Here is a 23,743-nt window from a genome sequence, read left to right on the forward strand (position 1 = left end):
TGTATATGCTTTTAAGAAGCTTTAATTAAATATGTATTAAAGTATAAGAATTTATTTTTGAAAACTTGAAAATTCTTGTTAGGTTTTTAATTAAATTCTGCATAGTACCTAGACAGGGTATTTAGCCCTTAAGCATGTTAAACGGATTACCTGAGGCTTGTTTTCTTTCAACATTGAGGTGAATTAAGGATATAATGTAGGTGTGAATTTTCAGTCAAACATTCCTTTATGCTTTTGTTCAGTTTTCCGAGAGTTATGTCTGTAGTTAGATCAGGCTACTTGTCTTCAACTTTGAAAGGGTGCATTGTGCTACTTAGTAACTGAACAACACTTCCCAGCCCATTAACCCAAGAGCGGGATGATGCTGAGATGGCCCTATTAAATGTCATTCTTGTGCTTCCCAACATCCTAGGCATTTACATTTCAAAAGTGGTTAAGAAATTTTAAAGGTTAATCGTTGAAAATCTGTTAACTTGTGAGATATGGTTTTAGTCCATGCAGAGCTCTTTTTTTAATAAATGGTTTTTAATGACATTTTTAAAAGATCATCATAAACTTTATTTGAATATTTATTATATCATTTTCACAATGTAGAGTTATGGCTTGAAGAAATATACTGTACACTTGTCTGTTAGGCGACATTTGTTTCACTAGTTGAATTATTTCTATGGTATGAATTTAAAGTACTCTGCTGTTTTTAGCATGAAACAAATTGTATTTCACATCTTAAACTAAGAATGGAAGTAATTTTGTGATGTAAATGAAAATATTCTGAAACTTTTATGTTTCAAATTAATGGACTTGGAAAATCTTAGAAGAAAAAGATAGATTTATAAAATTTGTTACCTATAATAATTTTTTTCACTTGACTGTTCTTTTTCTAGGATTTACTGACCAGACATAAAGTGCTGGTAGCAGACTTCTTAGAACAAAATTATGACACTGTAAGTAGAAGTCATTTTTAAGTCTTTACCTCATTCTCTCTTCCTCTCTCTCTCTCCTTCTTAGATCTGTTAGCACTTACTCCTATTTATGATACACAGTTGAAACCAACCATACTCCCGATTGGTTTATTACCTAGAAGCCAGGTCATCAAGAAACTATGGAAAATAGAGGATGGCAGGAGATCAGGGCTTTCTCGTTTTTCACATCTCTTCCTGTTGTGCTCTGGAGCTCCAGGAAACAACTAGTACCTGCTCACTTTGATCTTGACTTACGAGCATCCATGTTGCCCTTAAGAGGCAGTAGGGAACTCCAAATGGAAGAGCACCCCACCTTACTAATAAATACATTACTAGTAAATCATTTTACTTGGTTTAATAACTAGTTTTACTTACTAGTAGAAATACCAAAATACATACATATCTGTCTTCCAACTCCCTTCTCTAAGGGTGAATCCATCTCAACCTTTTGATAATTAGCTGTAATTGTTACTGAACCAAACTCACCCGACATGCAGCAAAGCCAGTCTACTGACACCGGGTTGTGATGAAGGAAAATTCAACATTTATTGCAAGGCTGAGCAAGGGATGTGCGGTGGCTAATGCTCAAAAGACCCCAATCCCAAATGGTTTTCAGGGAAGGGGTGAGGGTTGCGGGGTGCCTCATCGGCTCATGGACAGTCTTCTGACTGGTTGGTGGTAAGGTGACAGGGTGGTATTTCAGGGGTTAACATCATCAGCCTTTTGGTTCTAACCAGTATGAGGTCTACATGTCTGTGGGCAGTATGCAGTTAACTTCTTCCACCTGGTGAGGGTTTCAGTATCTGCAAAACAACTCAAGGATATGGCTCAGGATATTATCTATAGACCTTGAGGAGGAACTAAAGATCCTTGACTTTGTTTTATGGCTAAACTATTATTATTTTGTCTTGCTTGGCTGTTTTCCTTTGTTTCTGCATTTTCTCACTTCTTTGATTAAATTTGCTCTTTGAAACTCGGGGAAGACCTAGGAGGTTAAAGCTTTTCTGCAAACAAGAAGTGGGGGACTCAGGAGGGTATGTTCCTGGGAAGGCCCCTCAGGGTCCTTCTTGGTTTCATAATGTGACTCTTCCAGGAAGCTTTCTGTAATCCCCCCCACCCCCAAACACACACAAACACACAAACACACACACACACTCTCTCTCTCTCTCTCTTTCTCTCTGTCTCTTTCTCTCCCCTTCCCCTCCCTCCCTCCCTCCCTCCCTTTCTCCCTCTCTCCTTCTCTCTCACACGTTTTCCACATTGTATTATTATGGTGTGTCTTTATACCTTCCTGACTGGTTCTTAAGCTCCCTGTGAAGCAGGAACGTTATCTGTCAAACACAGTGGTTCAGAATACAGTATAGACTTTAGTGTCCACTTGCTTTGCTTCAGGATCCTGCTCTACGTCTTACTAATTGTATGATCCTGGACAAGTTACTGCACTTACCAAAAAATGAAGATATTAATAATACCTGCTTCATAGGATTGCTGTAGGAATTTGACAAGATTTAAAGTTTTTAGGATAGTACCATGTATTAATTTTTATCATTATTACTTACATCCCTAATACCTAACTCAGTGCCATACATTTGGTGGTATTAAATGAATATTGAATGAACAGACCCATCCAAGAGCTTCTATGCTTTTGCTAAGTGTATCAGCAATAGGAATAGCATAATTAAAGTGAAACATAGCACAAACCTAGAAGCAAAACTTTATAAGGTTTGTTCCAGTATTAGTTTAGCTGCTTTAGACCAGTACTGTCCAATTGAAATACAATGCAACCCACCGTGTAAATTAAAATTTTCTAGTTAGCCACACAAAAATGTAAAAGGAAACAGATGACTCTGGGAAGACATGAAATACCCTATCAGTATCCTATGTCTTCATACATCCAAGTCACAGAAATTATGGATTTTTTATTCATAAATTGTTTGCTGATCTTCCTTTGGTTTGAGATTAAGAATTATCAATATAATCATGAAATCAAAAGTGATTTTCATATCCTAAAATTATCAAGAGAATACCCATGGGATCAACTGGAGAACTGTGATCAAAGTGTAAAACATGAAGGGAAAAAAAGATTATTGCCAGAGATATCCAAAAGCTTCAAGACTAAAAGAAAATCACATATTTTTGAAGTTAGGAAATGAATTGTTATTATAGTTTAGTTGTTCAGTAACTATAGATGCTGGATGGAATGTTAAAGACTCATCAGATGTTACATTTATAATAAATGAAAATAAAGAGGGCAAAGATAGTTTATGACAAAACCTGTAGTATTAACTACTAATCTTTTCTATAGGATGAGTGAGATAAATGTGTTGTGCAGTTTGCATTCAAGGATAATAAGCAATAATCTGAGAGACCATAAACTCATTCTCTTTGACCCTTATTTACCTAAATTTGTCTCTGTATCTATAGTCACTTCATGGGTAATTTAGTAGTTTCACAGATGCTGAGCCTGCTACACTGACCTGAACATTAGCTTTGAGAACTCATACTCCCTAAACATTTCATGCTCCTTGAGTTTCATATTTCTTTAGCAGTAAACCTGAAGCTGGAGAACATGATATACGACCTAAAATAATGAAACTGGTAGCTTGGGGAGTCAACAATGCCTTACCTGTGTGTATCTGCATTTTATAGTTACCATTAAAATTTACCACAACATTCGTGTGACAGATTTAGTGAAAAATCCTCCTGTGTTCCATGACAATTAGAATAAACAAGTCCTTTATGTAAAAGAGTATAATTACTGTGACTTTAATGTGAGCTACATGATTTTGTTTTTACTTTTCACTTTCTTAATTCTCTATCAGGAATTATCCTCAGTGTGCACAGCTTGCCATCATCATGCACACGCACACACACCTGGCACTTGCTCCTCTGAGGACCAGGACCCTTTTCTACCCTCCTCAGCCCCTGAGCTCTCTTGCCTTCAGTTCTCTGCCAGGCTTGCTCCTCCCACCTGAGTGGTCTCTGAGTGTGTCTATGTGTGATGGGAGGTTGACACTGAGCTTCGCCAGCCGCTGGCACTCTGTGTTCAACTGAAGGGCCTGGGCAGTGATTGACGACCAATCACATTAGGAAACGGACCCCAATCACCAGCGTCCCCTAGCTTCTGGGGAGAGTGGAAATGCCCCAGAGAGGCCACTTGGGATTAACATGGCCATTATGTGACACAAGTAGCCCTATTCCTCTACCCGTTCATGCTATGAATTTGACAGTTTGATTCTTTATGAGTTGCTAAGTGTATTTAATCTTTTCTCAAATTATTCATAGACTAATAGCTACCAGCAAGACTACATAAACAGATTTCTTTAAAATGGCATAAAATGAGTTATCCTGTAGCTCATTAGATGAGTTAACAGATGTTTGATTCAAAGTGATTTATTGGGAGGACTCACTTCATTTTCTACTCAATTTCTAATTTACAGAACCAAAATAAAACAAAGAGAAGTATCTCTCTGGCATCACTTGGCTCCTTGTCCCCCAGTATCCCTACGTGTAAATGAGGATGGTGAAATGGGGAAACCGCCCTATGGACAGTGGTGATCGGCCCAGGGATACAAAGCACAGCAGCTGGGCTGGGCTAGGCTAAAGGGTTGGGGATTTACTTCTGAAGTGAGAGAGCAAGCAAACTTAATGCAGAGAAGTCACTGCTGGGTTTACACTCTAATATTTCTTTTCTTTTCATTAGATTTTTGAAGACTATGAGAAATTGCTCCAGTCTGAGAATTATGTGACTAAGAGACAATCTTTAAAGGTAATATCAAATTTCTTTAAGTTAGAGTCTCCAGAAGTTGATATTCTTGTTAGTAAATGACAGGTTTAACAGTGGACAAGTAAATACAGAAAAATTATTCTCTTTTTTTGTAACTTGAGAAGTACATTCAACGTTATGACTGTACTTTGTAGCAAAATGAGGTAAGTGCCCTACTTCAAATACTTTTTGGAGGTAACAATATAAGTAATAAGTACAGAATAAATACAGGGTGAGGGGTATGTTTTTATTTGTATGTAACCAAACGGCATTTCTGATTTGAGATTCTATCTCCTATGAAATGCCTATTGAAATGCCTCTCTCCCTCATCAGACAGGGACCCGGCAGAATCGGGCCACATCCATCTGTGAGTGGCCTTCCCTCCCTCAGTGAAAAGGTGCCTGGAAATAGCCATTTGGTCAAGAGGAAGTGGGACAGCTCCTGAGGGAGTAGGACATTGGCTAGAGCTGCATCTCTGCCCTTCAGATCCTACTCAGATATTCGAAAGAACGTTTTTGGCAGATAATAATTGGCTGTTTTTGGTCGAGCAATTTGTATGATGCTTGAGCTTACTAAATATTATTTTATATTATTATATATTCATATTATTTTATGTATTAATTATAAAAATATAGTATTATTTTTTAAATGTTGGAATGATGACATTATAGAACAATGCATTTGTTTCTAAATATTGGAGACAGTTTTAAGCTAAAGCAATAAATTAAATCTGTTTTGGACCACATATTTGTGAATTCACTTCCCCCATGATTATGTGTCAGCCTTGACCCCTCTCTCCTGTACTTGTGCCCTTGCTGCTCCAGCTTTACCTGTTGGTGGAGAGATCAGTGTACTGTTTTCAGCCAGTCGTTCAGCACTCTTGATTGAGTTTCTCCTTGTGCAGAAACCCATACAGAGTAATCCACATAGAAGAAAAATATCACGGGTGTGTTGCTGTCTGTGCTGGAGCCTGAATTAATGACATGGAGCTCCAGGCAAAGGCAGGGACACCGATGCTGTGCTCTCCCATGTCCAGAAAGCTGCTTAAAAGCAGTTGAAGATAAGGATACATCCTGTTGGGACAGCCGTGTACTTAAAGAATAGACACAAGGACAGTCAAACCAGGAAAGCTTGTCTGTGTTACAGAGGTAGTCATCCTGGCGGGGAGTGGAAATTGGGACAGTAAACAGAGGTGATGATGCTCTGAAGGGCCAATATATGGCTAATTGCTCATAAATTTTCCAAGTCCTTCCTGTTTTCAGTGGAATCTGTCAGATACTGGGCCAAAGTAGGGTGGTTGATATGAACTAAGGTGACTGAACCAAACTGGGATCAAGAAAGTTGAGGGTCATGGACTTTAGAATATATCCTTGTACCATTTTCCACAGTGATAAGAACTTGTGACAGAAACGTTTCTGCGATTGAGTGACTCTAGGGCCTTAGGCAAAGTTATAAAGCTTACAGTTTTTTACCCAGACATTTCCCTTCTTGGCCTTCTTCCTGCTTTTCTTGCCTGCTGTCCTGTCATCCCCTCCTACCCATGTGCCCATTGCCCTCATTTTCTTCTCAGGATGCCTTCAACCCCACCTTGTCCTGTTCTCTTGTTAATATTTGTAAAATGGTTAGAGCAGAACCTACCACATGGTAAGACCTGGATATATTTGCTAAAGAAAATTGAAATAAATTTCATTAATAAATATTCCTCGTCACTGTCCCCAGAGTTCAGTCTCTGGACTGAAGGCACCGATCTATTCTAAATAAATAATTGGGACTAGGGTATGAGTTAGACTTTTTCCTACCAGGATGCATTTGCATTTAAAAATCGAAGCCTATTAACCCAGTAGATGTATGATTAGTACAACATGTAATACAAATTTAGCGGGCAGCAAAGGGGAGCAAGAAAGACTCATTTCTCACCTCTGTCCGCTGCCACCTGGCTCTCCACCATCTAGCCTCTCTTCCTCTTTTCACATAGTTCTCCTGCTGAAGACCTCAGCGCTATTCCAGTGACATGGCAAAGAGCATCTGACTTTGTACAGCATGTGGTGTAGAAAGTCTCCTTTAAACTCTCCCTTTTCAAGCTGATTGTTTGTTTTCTACTTATTTACAGATGCCCCAGCCCACTCATAAGGCCTCTTTCTTGTTCTTTATTAATGCACCCACACATACTACATGAGCTGCTATTCCCACTTAAAATCCTTTACAGTTGACTGTCTCACAAATATTTGATTTACAATGTGGTAAAACCAAGCACTGGTTAGACAGTGAAAAGCACTAGTAAAAGGTAGATAAAGTATATCAAGAATGTAAAAATTGCTAAAATTGTTACTGAAGAGTTGGCCTTTTTTGAACGTTGGATTATAGGCAGAGATATTGCTAAGATGGTCTTGTATCAGTCTGTTCAAGGAAAGAGCTCCTTAAGTATTGTTTGCTCTTTTCTTCATCAGAACATTGCTCTGCAGAGCTCCACTGTGTGCTGTTGAGTTTTCCTTTGGGCAATTAGATCTGTGGTAGCAGTATGTTCTATTTTGATTTTACTATGTTTATATCTCTGGATTCTGTAATATTTTGCACATAGATGTTTCATAATTTTAGAAAACAAGAGAGGTTAGATTATTGTAACAGTGTATTTACTAGGCTATTTTCTGATTCCAAAGTAGTTGCTACCTACTGCCTTTTGTTAATCAAGTTCTAAAATGTTCTGAACTATCTTGGGGTGCTTAGGTTTCTGGTATCAATAAAAAATAATTAACAGAGAAATTCCTTTTACTATGTGACATAGCTTAGGAATTTATTTCTTATCTTCTTCAGAGGCCTGGTATTTAATCACTAGAAAGATTATAATTCAAAAGACGCTTGGTGGAATTCTGGATGTGGGGAGAGCTCTGGTCAATATCATTAAAACACAAAGTTTTTTAAAAACTCATTATTGTGCGTGGTTTCACTGTATACTATGAAGCCTATAATATGAAAGTTAAAGAAGTAAAAAATATGAATTTTTTTCCTTTTACTTAGTATAATATTGCTGTATAATCCTTTGTATTACTATGAAATGCAGCATTTTTCACTGTCAGTATTAATTAATAGATTAATATTTAATGGCTAAAAGATTCAGTGTTTTTGGCCAAATGATTTAACATAATTGATTGTTTCCAAAAAGTAGTGAAATTATATAAGCAGAGGATAGATTGGATAGAATTTATATATAGGCATCCCCATGTAATAAGAATTGAAGTGACTTAATCTGAACTTAACTCATAAATGTCACTTCAACAAATATTTATTGAATGTGTGTATGTATACAAATTTTAAATTTTTTAAATGAAATTGCTCTGTTGCTAGAAGACCTTTTGATATGTGTGTGTGTGTGTATGCTATATATGTATTTTTGGCCATACCACACAGCATGCGGGATCTTAGTTCCCCAACCAGGGATCAAACCCATGCCCTCTGCAGTGACAGCATGGAGTCTTAACCACTGGACCACCAGAGTTATATTATAATTATATTTTATTATAACATATAAAATATGTTATATTTTAAATAAATATATATCTACATAGAATCTATATTTACATAGATGCTATATATATACACATATGTGTGTATATATATAAAGATATATATGTGTGTATATATACACACATATATATCTTTAGAAGCTTCTTGTCAGCTTTACAACCCAGAATGTTTTTTGATTTTTTTTTTTGAGAATCCGGGAGCCATACCCCTGGAGTGTAAACATCTAGGAAGATAGCTCTCCTTCCTCTCTATCACAGGAAAATTTAACCTTGATGCTTCTCTCCAAGCTGTAACCATTTGCTTGTCAGAGAGATAAGAGAAGTTTTATTATTCTCTACATTAGTTGGATAAAAGCAATGAGGTAAAACAAATGGCTACTTCAATGGCCAGGTGAGTTCAGGGTGAACTATGAAAGGGTGCACAGCAAATGGCGCTGTCTGGTCCTCTTATAGGGGACCAGTTATCTTTCATCTTGAGAGTATGTATATGTACTGGATTGTAGCTGCTTGGTTGTATAAATAAGGTAGAATTTTACATCTTTGTAATGCCTTTTTTGTAGATTACCTACAGTGTTGTGCTCTGAATACGTGTATTCGATAATAAAACTGCTTTCTTTCTTTTCTACACTTTGTAGAGAGGATTCTGTGTTGCTTGGACTTTATTTCCCCAACAATATCCACACACCTCACACAGTTAGGTTATAAGGGATACAAACACTAGTAGGAATTGACACATGCCCTTATGGAGCTTATATTCTAAGTAAGCTCATGAGTAACTCTGCACTGCAAGGCAAAGTGAGTACAACTAGGAAAAAACAAAGAGCACAGAGGGAAGAGAGGAAATTCAGCTGAGAAGAGTTGAACTATAGAAACAGAAGGTAGAATGGTGGTTATGGGTGGGGGGCAGTGGGGTGGGAGATGCTGGTCAAAGGGTACAAGCTTTCAGTTATAAGATGAATAAATTCTGAAGATCTAACATACAGCATGGTGACTATAGTTAATAATACTGTATTGTATACTTGAAAGTTGCTGAGAGTAGATCTTAAGCATTCTCACCACAAAAAGGAAAAGGGTAACTATGTGAGGCTATAGATGTGTTAATTAAATTGCATGTGGTAAATATTTCACAACGTATACACATATCAAATCATCATGATGTACAATTTAAATGTACACAGTTTTGTCAATTATACCTCAGTAAAGCTGGGAAAAATTTGGAGCAAGGGTAGTGAAGCCACAGAAGCAGAAGAAAGAGAAAGAATAAGTGAGGGGCAGAGGAAAGGATGCAATAGAAATGACTCCAGTCACAGTGGGGTTTTTTTTTTTTGGTTTTTTTTTTTTGCAAAAAGTTTTATTATTTGGAATCTCAACAAGAAAAAAAGAAAACTGAAATAGAACCTACGTGCAATGCCGTATATGAACATTTTATTCTAAAAGTGTTGCATTTTTGTTATTTAGATTTTTTTTACAACTTTATTTGAGTATAATTGCTTCACAATGGTGTGTTAGTTTCTTCTTTATAACAAAGTGAATCAGTTATACATATATATATCCGTTCCCATATCCCTTCCCTCTTGCGTCTCCCTCCCTCCCACCCTCCCTATCCCACCCCTCCAGGCGGTCACAAAGCACCGAGCTGATCTCCCTGTGCTATGCAGCTGCTTCCCACTAGCTATCTACCTTATGTTTGGTAGTGTATATATGTCCATGCCTCTCTTTCGCTTTGTCACAGCTTACCCTTCCCCCTCCCCATATCCTCAAGTCCATTCTCTAGTAGGTCTGTGTCTTTACTCCTGTTTTACCCCTAGGTTCTTCATGACTTTTTTTTTTCTTAAATTCCATATATATGTGTTAACATACGGTATTTGTGTTTCCCTTTCTGACTTACTTCACTCTGTATGACAGACTCTAGGTCTATCCACCTCATTACAAATAGCTCAGTTTCGTTTCTTTTTATGGCTGAGTAATATTCCATCACAGTGGGTTTTGAATGCCAGACTAAGGACTTCAATTTTTATCCCCAGTTCAAAAGAATCTAGATAATTGTTTGCTTATTCATTCATGTTATAAGTGGCATTAGTAACATGAATAAGGCTGATCATCAGGAAGATTCATTTGACATAATGTGCAGAATGGGTCGGATTGGGTGAAGACTGAAAAAGAGACCATTGTGTGTGCTGTTGCAGTAGTCCAGATGGAAGGTAGGAGGGTCTGAGTGAGTAAAAATGGAACGAAGGATGTTCAAGACATTTAAAAACAGAAAGTTGGCAGATCTTAGATGTAGATTTGGTATGAGGAGTAAAGGAAGCAAAAGAGCTGAGAAAGATTTCAACTCTCTTCCCCAGGGGACTAGCAGATCATGATGTCATTAACAAGGAGAGGAAGGGGAATTGGTTGTAGAAATGTTGAGTGTGATAGGCCAGCTAAGTGTTCAACCAGGGCTGGGGTGGGGGGCGGGGAGTTAAAAATGTGGGTATAGAGTTTAGGAAGGAAATTAAAACAGAGATGTATAATAGATTTGGGAGACATCTTCCTGGATGTCATAGTTGAAGCCACAGGCGTAGATGAGATTGTTGGGAGATAAAGAGATAAAATACAGCTTGGAAAATCCCTGCATGTATAGTGCCTAAAGGGAAGGGGAATCAGTAACAGGCAGCATAGGAACTCGCTTCAAGTGGTAAGAAAAGAGAAGAAAGCAGTGGCCTTGAAACCAGGAACAAAGAAAGTTTCCAGGAGAGTATCCAGTTAGCTTTAGATGCTGAGGAGAGATTAAGAAAGATGAGACTAAAAATTTACACAGATGCTATTGCATATGTTTGAGACTAACTGGTGACCATCTAATATCCAACGCTGGTCATCATTAAGTATATCATATATAAAATTATGTTAAGGGTACATTTCAGCCACGTGGTTGCTGAAGCTTTAGGAATTGCTACCACTACAGTGAGAATAAAAGTTCAGCCATATGCTGCTAGGGGGTCTTCAACTATTCTCACTCTTGGTATTTTTATTTTGTTTTGAAATGTATTAGTCTGTCTGGGCTGCTATAACAAAAATACCATAGACTGGGTGGATTAAACAACAAACATTTATTTCTCACAGTTCTGGATGCTGGCAAGTCTGAGATCAAGGTGCCAGCAGCAAGGGAGCTTTCCGGGATCTCTTTTATAAGAGCACCAAACCCATTCATAATGGCTCCACCCTCATGTCCTATTCACCTTCCAAAGGCCCCACCTCCTAATATCATTGCATTGGGGATTAGGATTTCAACATATAGATTTAGAGGGACGTAAACATCCAGTTCATAACGTGGAGTAATGCTGCATTTTAGGAATTAATAATTTGTCACCAGAAAACGTTTTGCTTTACTTTTTTATAAAAACTTGCTGCACATATTAAATTTCATATGAGTTCAGGGTCAGAGTTTTTTTCTGGCTCTATATCAGGTTTCGTAATAAAATTTAGGGAGAAGGTAAGAGTCACTTAATATAACCTGTTTTCCCAGTAAGCTACTAGAGTATATTTATTCAGATAAGGAATGTATAATTGTAAAGTCAATTTTTTTATTCTTATCCTACCTCAGTGCCTAAGGAGCAATACATTACTGGGAAGCACATTAAAGTAAGGGATGAAAATAATAAATTCATTTCTGGCTAGCTCTTGATGAGGGCAGCAGAGAAAGCTTTTTTAAGCAGTAGCAATGACTGGCTTAAAAAAAAAAGATTCAGAAATGCAGTAAGCACTGACTTTAGCAAAACTGTATGAAAAGTTCAAAAATAACTTAATAATAACTACAGCTTCCATGCCTATGCTTTAAGATGTACTTAAGGACTCTGAATTTTTTTCATATCAACATTCATAACTCACATTTATATTTTGTTTTCCGGTGTGAAGAAGTGGGATATATTTTGAATAAGATGACTCTCGGACAGATTCTACTTTGATTCTGTGTTTTTTGTAGCTGCTGGGTGAACTGATCTTGGACCGGCACAACTTCACCATCATGACAAAGTACATCAGCAAGCCAGAGAACCTCAAACTGATGATGAACCTCCTCCGGGATAAAAGTCCCAACATCCAGTTTGAAGCCTTTCATGTGTTTAAGGTAAAGTGCGAGCTGCAGAAATAATGTGGGCATTTGTTTTCCAGTTGCAAATGGCAAACTCCCTACTTTGTACCCTCCTTTATACATGAGAGAAAATTAAATAGGCAGTCTTTCTGTTTTGCATGACTTAGATGAAATTTTAGAGTTATTTTAATGAATGCCCATTTGTTTCTAAAAGATTTGCTAACTAATCCGTATCTCAACATATTTTCATTTTTTTCACTGAGAAAATAGGGGGATACTGTTTCCCAAAAGTTACTAAAATAATCAGTGATTGAGTTGAAGCCGAAAACCTGTGTCAGAATTTGAATGCTTTGCTTCTGCCTGAAGTGTTTCTTTGAACTTTAAGTGAAACCTAAAGAAACACTGAGTACTACTCACTTTGTTACTTGCTTAGAAATGTTTTAATTCGTTTTGAAAGAAAAGTAGTCCATGTAACACCTGCTTTTTCTTTCTAATATCTTTTCTTTGATGTAAGAGTAATAAAATCATCTCCTAGAAACTTTAAACAATAGATTTGTTTAAAAGTAGGGTAGGTGGAAGAAATTTAATCTATAATCCCATACCCCTGACTTAACTATTGTAAAGATTTTAGTAAATTTTATTTTCCTGTGCACATATTTGAAGGTTTTTCTGCAGCTGTATTTACATTGTACACACAACTGATACACTAATTTATCACTCATGCTATACCGTAAGTGAACATTAATTCACTGTTGTTATATACAGTGTTTAAGAAGAGCCAGTAGTTTTATTGGCATCATAGTTTTTCATTGAGTATACTTACTCTAGCTTACTTAAATATTTCTGTGTCATTTATATTTAGGTTATTTTCAATTTGTAGCTACAATGAGCATTTTATGTATTCAGCTAATTTTTTCCATATTTAGGATTATTTTCTTAGGATAGGTATCTAGAGTACAATTAAGGATTCAGAGAGTTCCAGGCTTTTTTTTTTTTTTTTTTTGGCCTTTATAATGTATATTCAGTGATTGAATTCATAAGTCTATAAATGGGAGACATGGCAGTTTATAAGGTATGTGATTGTTGCTTTGAGAGGTAAAAAACAATTTTAGTCCATCTTTCAGCCACCACATCTTTATTGTCCAAAAGGCCACTAGAGCAGTTCAAATCCCAAATTAATTTATAAATTCCATTTAATTACAATCAAAATCCCAGCAGAACTTTTCATGGAACTTGACAAGCTGACTCTAAAATTTGTAAGGTAGAACGATGGCCTGGGATTATCTATGGCAATTTTCAAGGAAAACAAGGTAGGGAAATCCACCCTACCATATATCAAGACTTATTATGGATTTATAGTAAATGGAGACAATATGGTATTGGCATAGAGATAGATAAATAGAACAACAAAACAGAGTAAAAAGCCTAGAAATAAGCCTGTGCAAATATGAAATTTGATATTTCATAGTGGAGGGATAGTAAATCAGTGAAGAAAGGGTTACTGTTAATAAATGGCTCTAGGGTAATAGATTATTCATATAGAAAACCCTACTCTCCACTATATTCAGAAATAAATTCTGGTAAAGATCTACACTTGACAAGCAAAATTTTTTAACTTTAAAAAGAGAAAATAGGAGACTTTTTATGATGTTGGGGAAGGAAGAATTTTTAAAAAGAATTTAAAATCACAAAACATAATAGAAAATAAGTTTGACTACATTAAAATTTAACACTTCTTTTTGAAAAGACATCATAAGCAAAGTGAAAAACAGGACAGATGTGACACATGTAACTGACAAATCATTTAGAAAAAGACAAACAATTCAATAGAAAAATAGGCAGAGCATACAAGTTGGTAATTTACAGATGAGGAAACCTGATTGGCCAACAAATAGGTGAAGGTGCTCATCTTAGTAGTAATTGTGGAAATGGCCATTAAAATATCGGCAAGATATCACTTTACATTTTTCATATTGACAAAAATGTTTAAGTCTGACAACATCAAATTTTGGTAAGGTTGGAGGGCAGTAGGTCATACACTGTAAACTGGTACAAGCACTTGGGAGAGCAATTTAGCAAAATAAAGTACTGAAAGTGTCCATACTCTTCAGTCCTGAAATCTCATTTTCTGGCAACTTCCTGGGGACAATCTTGCTCACATGCATAAGGAATCCTGTACCAAAATGTTTATTGCAACATTGTTTCGCATGTTGTAAAATGGAAAACAAAAATGGGTATCTACAAGAGACTGGGAAAATAAATTGTGACGTATTCATACAATATCATATAGTAATGGGTTAAGTATCAGAAACACTGAGTGGGATAAGCAAATGTTAAAAGGATGTTATTTAAAGTTTAAAAACATGCAAAACAACGCTATGTATGGTTTCAGACATATGCAGTTATAGTCTAAAAACCTGCATGGGAATGATAAATACCAAATTCAGGATAGCAGTCACCTCAGGGGAGGGGTAGGAAAGAGAATGATATCATGAAGAAATGTCTAATAGCCTTTAATTATATCTGTAATGTTTTATTTTATTAAAATTCTGAAGGCAAGTTTGGCAAAAATGATAGAGCTGATGGTGGGAACTTGAAATCTGATATGTTATTGCTGTGCTCTTCTCTGTGTTAGAATTATTTCATAAAGAATAAACACAAATTGGATGAGACAAAAATAGGCTCTTGTAGGACAGGAAAATGCCTGCAGAGTATAAAATGATAGGCCCTCTTAAGACCCTTTTCTTTTGACTGAGGAAATTATAGAAGTCTGTGTGTCCTGTCTTTCCAGCTCCCACAGAATTTTAATATATCATCCTAGATGAGAACATGCTTCATATAACTTGGTTCCAAAATGCAGTATTATGGAAGTATTCAGTGGGTGGCAAAATAGAAATAACCTACTTCCATCCTCTGAGATCAGAATTTGGATCATCTCATTATTGGACAGAATAGGTGCATTTAAAAATAGTTGACCACTTGTTTACTTGTATGTGTATAAACTGGACTTACTCTGGACCCTGATTATGTTCGTTGCACTGAAGGGCAAACTGAATTGTTTACTTGCCAAAAATATTTTGTTATTTAGAAAAAGTAACAGCTGAGTCCTAGAGTTTTTTCACAGGTCTTTATTAATAGTCTTTTTCCCCAGGTACCTTTCATAAAGTACAGAAAATGTGGAGCACATGACTAAAAATGTCTTTGCCAGATTATTAGTGGCCAATTTTCATTAGCTTACTTGAAAAGTTCAAGGACTTGAATGAGTTGCCATTTCATGTTTTCTCTGCTATTGATGAACAGGATGGTATGATGGGAAAGGACTAGATGGAAGTCATGGAAGTCAAGAGACCTGGGTCTTTGTTGTGGCTCGGTTGCCAGCAGTGACTTTGGGCAAATCCATGTGGATCTGTTTCCTCACTTGCAAAATGTTAAATTTAAAAAGTTAAATTAAAATAAAAAGTCTAATTCTAAGATACTAAGTTCAGGAGACCTTTGTCTCTGTGATCCTGCCTCTTCCAGAAATATGGCCAACGTGAATTTAGGGATCAGCTATGAGCTGATCTTTCTTTCCTTTCCCTGTTAACATCCTTAATAGCAAAGGACCATGTTGCCACTGTCTTTCGAACCTAGAGGGTGGGGATGGCCAGTGCCTTTTGGCTCACCTCTCAGAGCTGCTGGAACTCAATGGCCATTGTTGAAAATGGGCCTGAGTGTACTGCTCTGTCGCTCAGATCCTAGCAGTTGGCCACAATAGCCATTTCCATGAAAACAAGACGCTCCACCCTAGCTTATTCCAAAATCCAAAGGCCAGCTTGACAATACACCTGAAAAAGTATACAGAACAAGAATGGTTGTCCTCATGAATGGTTCATCTCAAGCCTTGATTTCAGTGTCCCAGATGCCCCAAAGGAATTGTGCATTAGAGCATTAGTCACCTCTAATCAGCAACTACCTTTAGAGGCAGCAGAGTTCAGAAGCCATAAAAAATAAAAATAAGGAAAAATTTTAAACTTGAAAACAAATTGAACATTTTTTTAGGTCTGTTGTACAGTGTACGGATTCAGTAGAGTTGATCCAGTGATGCCTTGTCTGCAAATTCCACTATGTTTTACATTTATTTCGGATTCAAACGGAGAAGCTTAGTTTGTTCTATATATTTAATCTTCTAAAAATTTTTTTGGGGAATAAAGACTGTTATGAGTTATTGCTGTAGTTACCACAAATGCCAGACAGTTCCTAGCTAAAACTTCCCAGCCGCTCACTTGTAAACTAATGGTAGCCAGAGGAGCCACACGTTTGGCTCCCGTATGTGATTTCCTAACATACTAGGTGTTCTATAAACATCAGGGCATTTTGTGTAACAATGTAAATGAGCCTGGGGTACTTTTTTTTAATAAGTAACAATTTTAATTTATGGTAGTAAAGTTCATATAACATAAAATTCACCATTTTGACCATTTTAAAGTATACAGTTCTGTGGCATTTAGTATTTACAGTGTTATACAACTATTACTACTCTCTAGTTCCAGGACATTTTCATCACCCCAAAAAGAAACCCTATACCCATTCAGCAACTACTCCTCATTTTCTCCTACTCACAGCCCCTGGCAATCACTAATCTGCTTTCAGTCTTTATGGATTCACCAGTTCTTGATATTTGATATAAATGAAATGATGTAATGTGTGGCCTTTTGTGTCCGGTTTCTTCTATTAGCATAATGTTTTTAAAGTTCATCCATGTTGTAGCATGATCAGTAGCACTTCATTCATTTTTATGGCTGAATAATATCCCATTTTAAGGATATATCACAATTTGCTTATCCATTCATCAGCTGATGGACTTTTGGCTATTGTGAATAGTGCTGCTATGAATATTCATGTGCAAGTTTTTGTTTGAACAAATGTTTTCAATTCTTTTGGTATATACCTAGGAACAGAATTGCTCAGTCTTATGGTAATTCAGTGTGTAACTTACTGAGGTGCTACCAAACTTTTCCATAGAGGCTGCTCCATTTTACACTCCCACAAGCAGTGTACAGAGTTCCAATTTCTCCATTCCTCACTTGTTATAGTTAGTTTTTTTTTTTTAATTGTAGCTGGCCTAGTCTCATTGTGGTTTTGATTTGTGTTTCCCTAATGATCTAATGATGTTGAGGATTTTTTCACATGCTTATTAGCCATTTGTATATCTTCTTTGGAGAAATGTCAAGTCCTTTGCCCCTTTTTATTTTTTTATTTTTTTATTATTTTTTTTTCTTTTTGCGGTATGCGGGCCTCTCACTGTTGTGGCCTCTCCCGTTGCGGAGCACAGGCTCCGGATGCGCAGGCCCAGCGGCCATGGCTCACGGGCCCAGCCGCTCCGCGGCATATGGGATCCTCCCAGACCGGGGCACGAACCCGTATCCCCTGCATCGGCAGGCGGACTCTCAACCACTGCGCCACCAGGGAGGCCCTTTATTTTATTTTTTAATATTTATTTGTTTATTTGTTTTGACTATGCCAGCTCTTTGTTGCAGCACACGGAATCTTCGTTGCAGCATGCAGGATCTTTAGTTGTGGCCTGTGAACTTCTTAGTTGTGGCATGCAAACTCTTAGTTGCAGTATGCATGTGGGATCTAGTTCCCCGACCAGGGATCGAACCCAGGCCCCCTGCATTGGGAGCGCGGAGACTTACCCACTGGACCACCAAGGAAGTCCCCCTTTGCCCCTTTTTAAAAAAGGTTGTTTGTCTTTTTGTTGTTGTGTTGTATGAGTTCTTTATATGTTCTGGATACTAGATGCTGATCATATATATGATTTGCAAATATTTTCTTACATTCTGTATATTGTCTTTTCACGCTCTTGATAGTGTTCTGTGATACACACAATTTTTAAATTTTGATGAAGTTCAGTTTATCCATTTTTTTTGTTGTTGCTCATGCTTTTGATGTTGTAGCTAAGAAACCATTGCCAAATACAAGGTCATGAGGATGTACCCCTATATTTTCCTCTAAAAGTTTTATTAGCTCTTATATTTAGTTTTTTGATCAATTTTGAGTTAATTTTTGTTTGTGGTGCAAGGTAAGGGTCCAACTTTATTTTTTTGCATGTGGATATCTAGTTGTCCCATGTTGAGTGTTTATTATTATGAAAAGGTGTTGGATTTTGTCAAATACTTTTTCTGCATCAGTTGAAATGATCATATGGTTTTCTTTCAATGTACTAATGTGTCATCTTAGTTTCCTAGAGCTGCTATAACAAAGTACCAAAGACTAAGTTTTCCTAAAACTACAGAAAATCACTGTCTCAGAGTTGTGGCAACTAGAAGTCCAAGATCAAGGTGTCAACAGGGTTGGTTCCTCTTGGAGCTTTCAGGGAAAATCTATGCCTCTCTCCTAGCTTCTGGTGGTTGCCAGCAATCCTTGGCATTCCTTGCCTTATAGATGCATAACTCCAATCTCTGTGTCCATCTTCACATGGCATTTTCCTCTGCGTATCTCTGTGTGTTTCTGTGTCCAAAATTCCCTCTTCCTCTAAAGATACTGGTAATTGGATTCAGGCCCAAGCTAACTCAGTATGAACTGATCTTAGTTTGATTACATCCTATTTCCAAATAAAGTCACGTTCACAGGTACCAAGGGTTAGGACTTGAACATTCATCTTTTTAGAGGATGCAGTTCAGTCTAGTACATGTGGTGTATTACATCGATTGATTTTATTATGTTGAGCCATGCTTGTATTTCTGGAATAAATCCCATTTAGTCATGGCATGTAATCCTTTTAATATTATTCTGGACTTCATTTGCTTGTATTTTGTTGAGGATTTTTGCATCTTTATTCATAAAGGACAGTGGTCTGTAGTTTTCTTGTGATAGCTTTGTCTGGCTTTGGTATCAGGGTAATGCTGACCTCATAAAATGAGTTAGGAAGTATTCCCTTGTCTTTTATTTTTTGGATGAATTTGAAATGGATTGGTGTTAATTTTTCTTTAAAAGTTTGTAGAATTTACCAGTGAAATCATCCTGGGCTTTTGTTGAGAGGTTTTTGGTTACTGATTCAACCTCCTTATAGAAATAAAAAAGGTTATAAGAGAATACTACAAATAATTGTACATCAATAAATTAGATAACCTAGATGAAATGGACAAATCCCTAGAAATGCACAAACTACCAAACTGATATAAAAAAAAAAGAGAAAATCTGATTCATGGACTCTCATTTCACCTACACCATGAGCCCTTCCTGTTCCAAACTCAGAAATCTAATGTTATCTCCACCTCCTTTGAACCTCCACAGCTTTTCATTTCCCTCTCATAGGTCCTTTACATCCTGGTGTAGTTTTTCCTTCCTCATGCTTGCTGGATTGGAGGAACCTTGAGGGTTCAACCTTGTAGCTCCCACTGTCTCCATAACCAATCACCGGCCACAGTGTGTTCGGAGTAGAGTTGTGCACTGTTGGAGGTTCAGGAAGAGGAGGCGGTGATCAGAGGGGCTGGTGGTGAAGCACTCAGCCCTTCTGAGGAGTGGAGAGCCCAGAACATGAAACCAGAGAGCTATATAGCAGTCAATAGTTTTATGGGTATTCTGGTCACGTCATTATATATATAGCATCTAACTAGGAAGTGTGTACTTTGCAAAATACTGTATCAGTCAGCATTATAGTTTTTCTTTTTTTAAATATGCTTGGTTTTTTTGGTTTTTTTTTTTTTTGGCTGCACCTCGCGGCCTGTGGGATCTTAGTTCCCCAACCAGGGATGGAACCCCGCCCCCTGCAGTGAAAGCACAGAGTCTTAACCACTGGACCACCAGGGAAGTCCCAGCATTATAGTTTTGACTTATTGTGTCCTGTTATTATAGTTGTCACTGTCTTTTATAGTACAGCTGAGTTATTAGCCCAGGATCATGGTTTCAACTAGGAGTGCACATAAGAATCTTTGTGGAACTTTATAAAAATGCAGAGAGACAGACCTCCCCTCTAGATCTCCTGAACTGGAGTCTCTGGGAGGTGGGACCTAGGCAGTTATAAATTTTAAAGCTCCACGTACATAAGAAAATAATAACATTGGTGACCTCCAGGGAGAGGAGGTGAGAGGGGGACTTTTCACATTTGTCCTTTTTGAATTTTGAGCCAGATGAATATATTAAGTATATTCAATGTTATATATATTGAATATTTTATATTTTATATATATGGTTATATATTTATATATTATCTATTTCATTATATAGAATTATATATATTTATTTAATTTTATAATCACATATTTAGTTATAATGGTAATTTTAAATATATGATTAAATATATAATTTAAATATATTGAATATATTTGTATATTCTCTGTAGAAAATGGATATGAATGGGGAATTACTCATTTTCCTCAATAAGGAAGTATAATCTGGGGCTTTCTGTATTTTACTAACACATGTAACAAATGAGACACAGGTGGGATCCGTGTTTTCCCTGATGTGCATTCCTTGTCCTAGGTATTTGTTTCTCATGTTTCAGGTGTTTGTGGCCAGTCCTCACAAAACACAGCCTATTGTGGAGATTCTACTAAAAAACCAACCCAAACTCATCGAGTTTCTGAGCAGCTTCCAAAAAGAAAGGACGGACGATGAGCAGTTCACTGATGAGAAGAACTACTTGATTAAACAGATTCGAGACTTGAAGAAAACGGCGCCTTGAAGTCTCACCCAGTTTCCTGCCACCGTCACTGTCTCATTTGCTCAGTTTGTACAAAAAGTGTCATTTCAAAAAGTAGTCTTTCTTGGGAAGGCTTTGGAGGTGGTTATTTTTTTCTCAATTCATTGTTCAGGATAGATGGAATATAAATGTCTGAAAGAAAATAATTAATTTAGAATAATATATTCATCTTATTCGAGTCTGTGATTATTTATGTGAAATCAGAGCCATTGCTTTAGACATTGATAAAAGCAATTTTAACCCTTTCTTGATGAAGGGCAACAAGGCTGTTGTGGGCTTGCAGACCTGAGCCCTCAGTCACCACAAGCCACCAAGTAGTAGGAGCCCAAAGAATGGGCGTCACTGAGTCCTCGAAGAGGATTAAGTTCTCAGAGAACTGGGCATGGGGGCAAGACGCACGGAACTGTTTTGCCCATCTGTACTTGGACAAACAAATTTCTCAAGGCACCAAGAAAATAAGATCCATGTTTTCAGTCATTACGTATTCTGTTCCCTGCCCATATCTTTTAACTGTAATCATCCATCACTAACTTCCTAGGGAATTGATGCCCACCTTTCTGCTTACTGCCCCACGTTCCACCCCAATGGATCTCCTCAGCATGACCAACTCATGGTACACGCACACACACACACTCCTCCACTCTGACCAGGTTAGCATGGGACCAACTAAGTCCAAACAGGATGGACTAACAAGGGTCACAGGCGTAGAGGACCCACGGGGTAGGACCTGCTCACTTGAGAACTTGGAACAGATGGGTAAGAACCACAGATCTAGCGACAGTCACTGCTGTTTCCCACAGACTTCTGTTGGGTTAGTGAATGTTTGGAATATTTCATTCATACTTCTCATTATGGGAAAAAAGTTTTGTGGTGAAAGTGTGTTTTAGAGTAGGAATCATTGCATTGAGATGCCTAGCGTGTGCAAAACCATGGGTCCAGAGGGTTGTACAGGCCTTTATAAATAAGGGAATGTTGCCGTTGGAAGCGCAAATGATTAAATGCATGAAAAAAATCCTCAAAGGACTAAAAATTTTTTTCACTTTGTTTTCTAATAAGTTGTCGTTCTAATTTCACATCAAGTTCCTCAGTGAAAAGGTAGAAAACTTATAAAAATGTTGGTCTCAAATACTCTCTTGCATACTAGGATGGTTAAAGAATTAATTTGTGTTTTTTTAAAAAGGCCACGGTTTGTTTTCAGACATCAAGTGTATAAAACGGAATTTTAAGCTATATTTACAAGACATTAAAGGTACAATTGTTAATCTGTATTTTTTTCATAATTCTGTTTCCAAATCATGAGTTATTGCCTTCCATAGGAATCTTCACTTTTTACAACATTGGGTACTGTGTTCTTCAACCAGATATTTCTCCACCCAGAGAGGGAAAGATCCCTCTCCAGGATCAGTGCCCTTGTAGATGTAGCATCTGAAGAATCACCTGGTGCGGTTTCATCCTTCTTGGCTGTGTCTTTCCGTGCCCAGCGTCATATCCTGAGGCAGATGCTGCAGGGCCTGCAGGACCTTCTTGCAGCAGCTCTGGCCAGTGCCGGGCCGTCTGATGACCTTCATTCTTCAGTCACTGAGGTCAGATTATTTTTATAACATTCCCTGACAGTCCATAGTCTCTTCAAATTTGACTTTTCTGATTTTGTTTATTTGTTTAAGAGAGATGAATGTAAATATTTCTTTAAAAAAAGAAGACGCAATAATGACCATTGGAAATGTATTTCATTGCTTAAATACTGTTCCACACATCATGGGACACATTTTTTCAGTTGGAAAGCAAGGCCTCGTTACAATTCTTTTTTGATAAATAAAACATACTTTATTTCCTCCGAGCTTGAATTAGCTCGTTCCTAGCAATCCCTTATCCTAGTTTAGTACCTCACAAACAAAACTAGTCTAAAAGGCAATAAATGAAGTAGCTGGGATTTTGCTGTGATACAAATTTGTAGATTATTAACGTGAAAGAGGGAGCAAGAAGCTCACAGTTAAAATATGTTTGCATAAAAGTCACTGTAAATATTGTGAGAATTGAGTTTTGAAAAGGTCATATTTAATAAGCTATTTCAAAAGCACACATTTAAATAAAGACTGACTAAATGAAAAGGTGCCACATATTCCTTGGTCGGTTTCATTCCTCTGCATGTCCCCCCTCTGTGTTCTTGTCACTGCTCCAAACAGGGAAAGCCCCAGGCGGAGGGCACCCCAGGCTGCCCAGATGCCCCACGCCCACTTCCCCTGTCCTTGGCTGTCCCATCCTCCCAGTGAGGCTCACTGCCATTGACCAAGGGCCGCCTGTCAGGCAGTATAGAAACACTTCACGTATTGATGCTTCACCACAGCCAGAGTCATTCCCATTTTATATTTGAAGAAACTGAGGCTCTGAGCAGTTTATCCCAGACAATGTGGACTAGACTTGGGGTACAAAGCCACAGTGGCCGGAGGCCAAACTCCTGCTTTTATTCATTTTTTCATCCTCAAGGCTGTGAACGAGGGGAGGTCCTGGGAGTGGGGAATTATGTCGTGCCCTCCCCCACTGCTGCCTGGGAGGCTCCCGGGGGTGAAGGTCCTAGAATGAAGCCAGGATGGATTGAAATCATAATGTTCTTGGACGAGGCTCTGGCTAAAGCCAGGCATCTGCCCAAATGTTGGGATTATTACCCTGGGAGAAAAGGCCGAGGGGCACTCAGCCCTTGAGCAAGTGTTCTGACTGCCAGCCTCTGTGGGTTCTCGTCCTAGA

General features: G+C 37.6%; 1 protein-coding gene across 6 annotated transcripts in view; it reads left to right on the top strand.

Moving 5' to 3' along the window:
- The window catches only part of CAB39L (calcium binding protein 39 like), a 105,594-nt gene extending 82,485 nt beyond the window's left edge, over positions 1 to 23,109 (top strand). For all 6 annotated transcript variants that reach the window (XM_082602648.1, XM_082602650.1, XM_082602649.1 and 3 more), the window contains 4 exons: positions 885 to 944; positions 4,666 to 4,731; positions 12,211 to 12,354; positions 20,804 to 23,109. In XM_082602648.1, the coding sequence (XP_082458774.1) occupies positions 885 to 944; positions 4,666 to 4,731; positions 12,211 to 12,354; positions 20,804 to 20,983 (450 nt within the window). In that variant the 3' untranslated portion in view covers positions 20,984 to 23,109. The remainder of the gene's footprint in view (positions 1 to 884; positions 945 to 4,665; positions 4,732 to 12,210; positions 12,355 to 20,803) is intronic.
- The last annotated feature ends 634 nt before the right edge of the window (positions 23,110 to 23,743 follow it).

This window comes from Mesoplodon mirus (assembly GCF_964341445.2).
Source record: "Mesoplodon mirus genome assembly, chromosome: 17".
NCBI lineage: Eukaryota > Metazoa > Chordata > Mammalia > Artiodactyla > Ziphiidae > Mesoplodon > Mesoplodon mirus.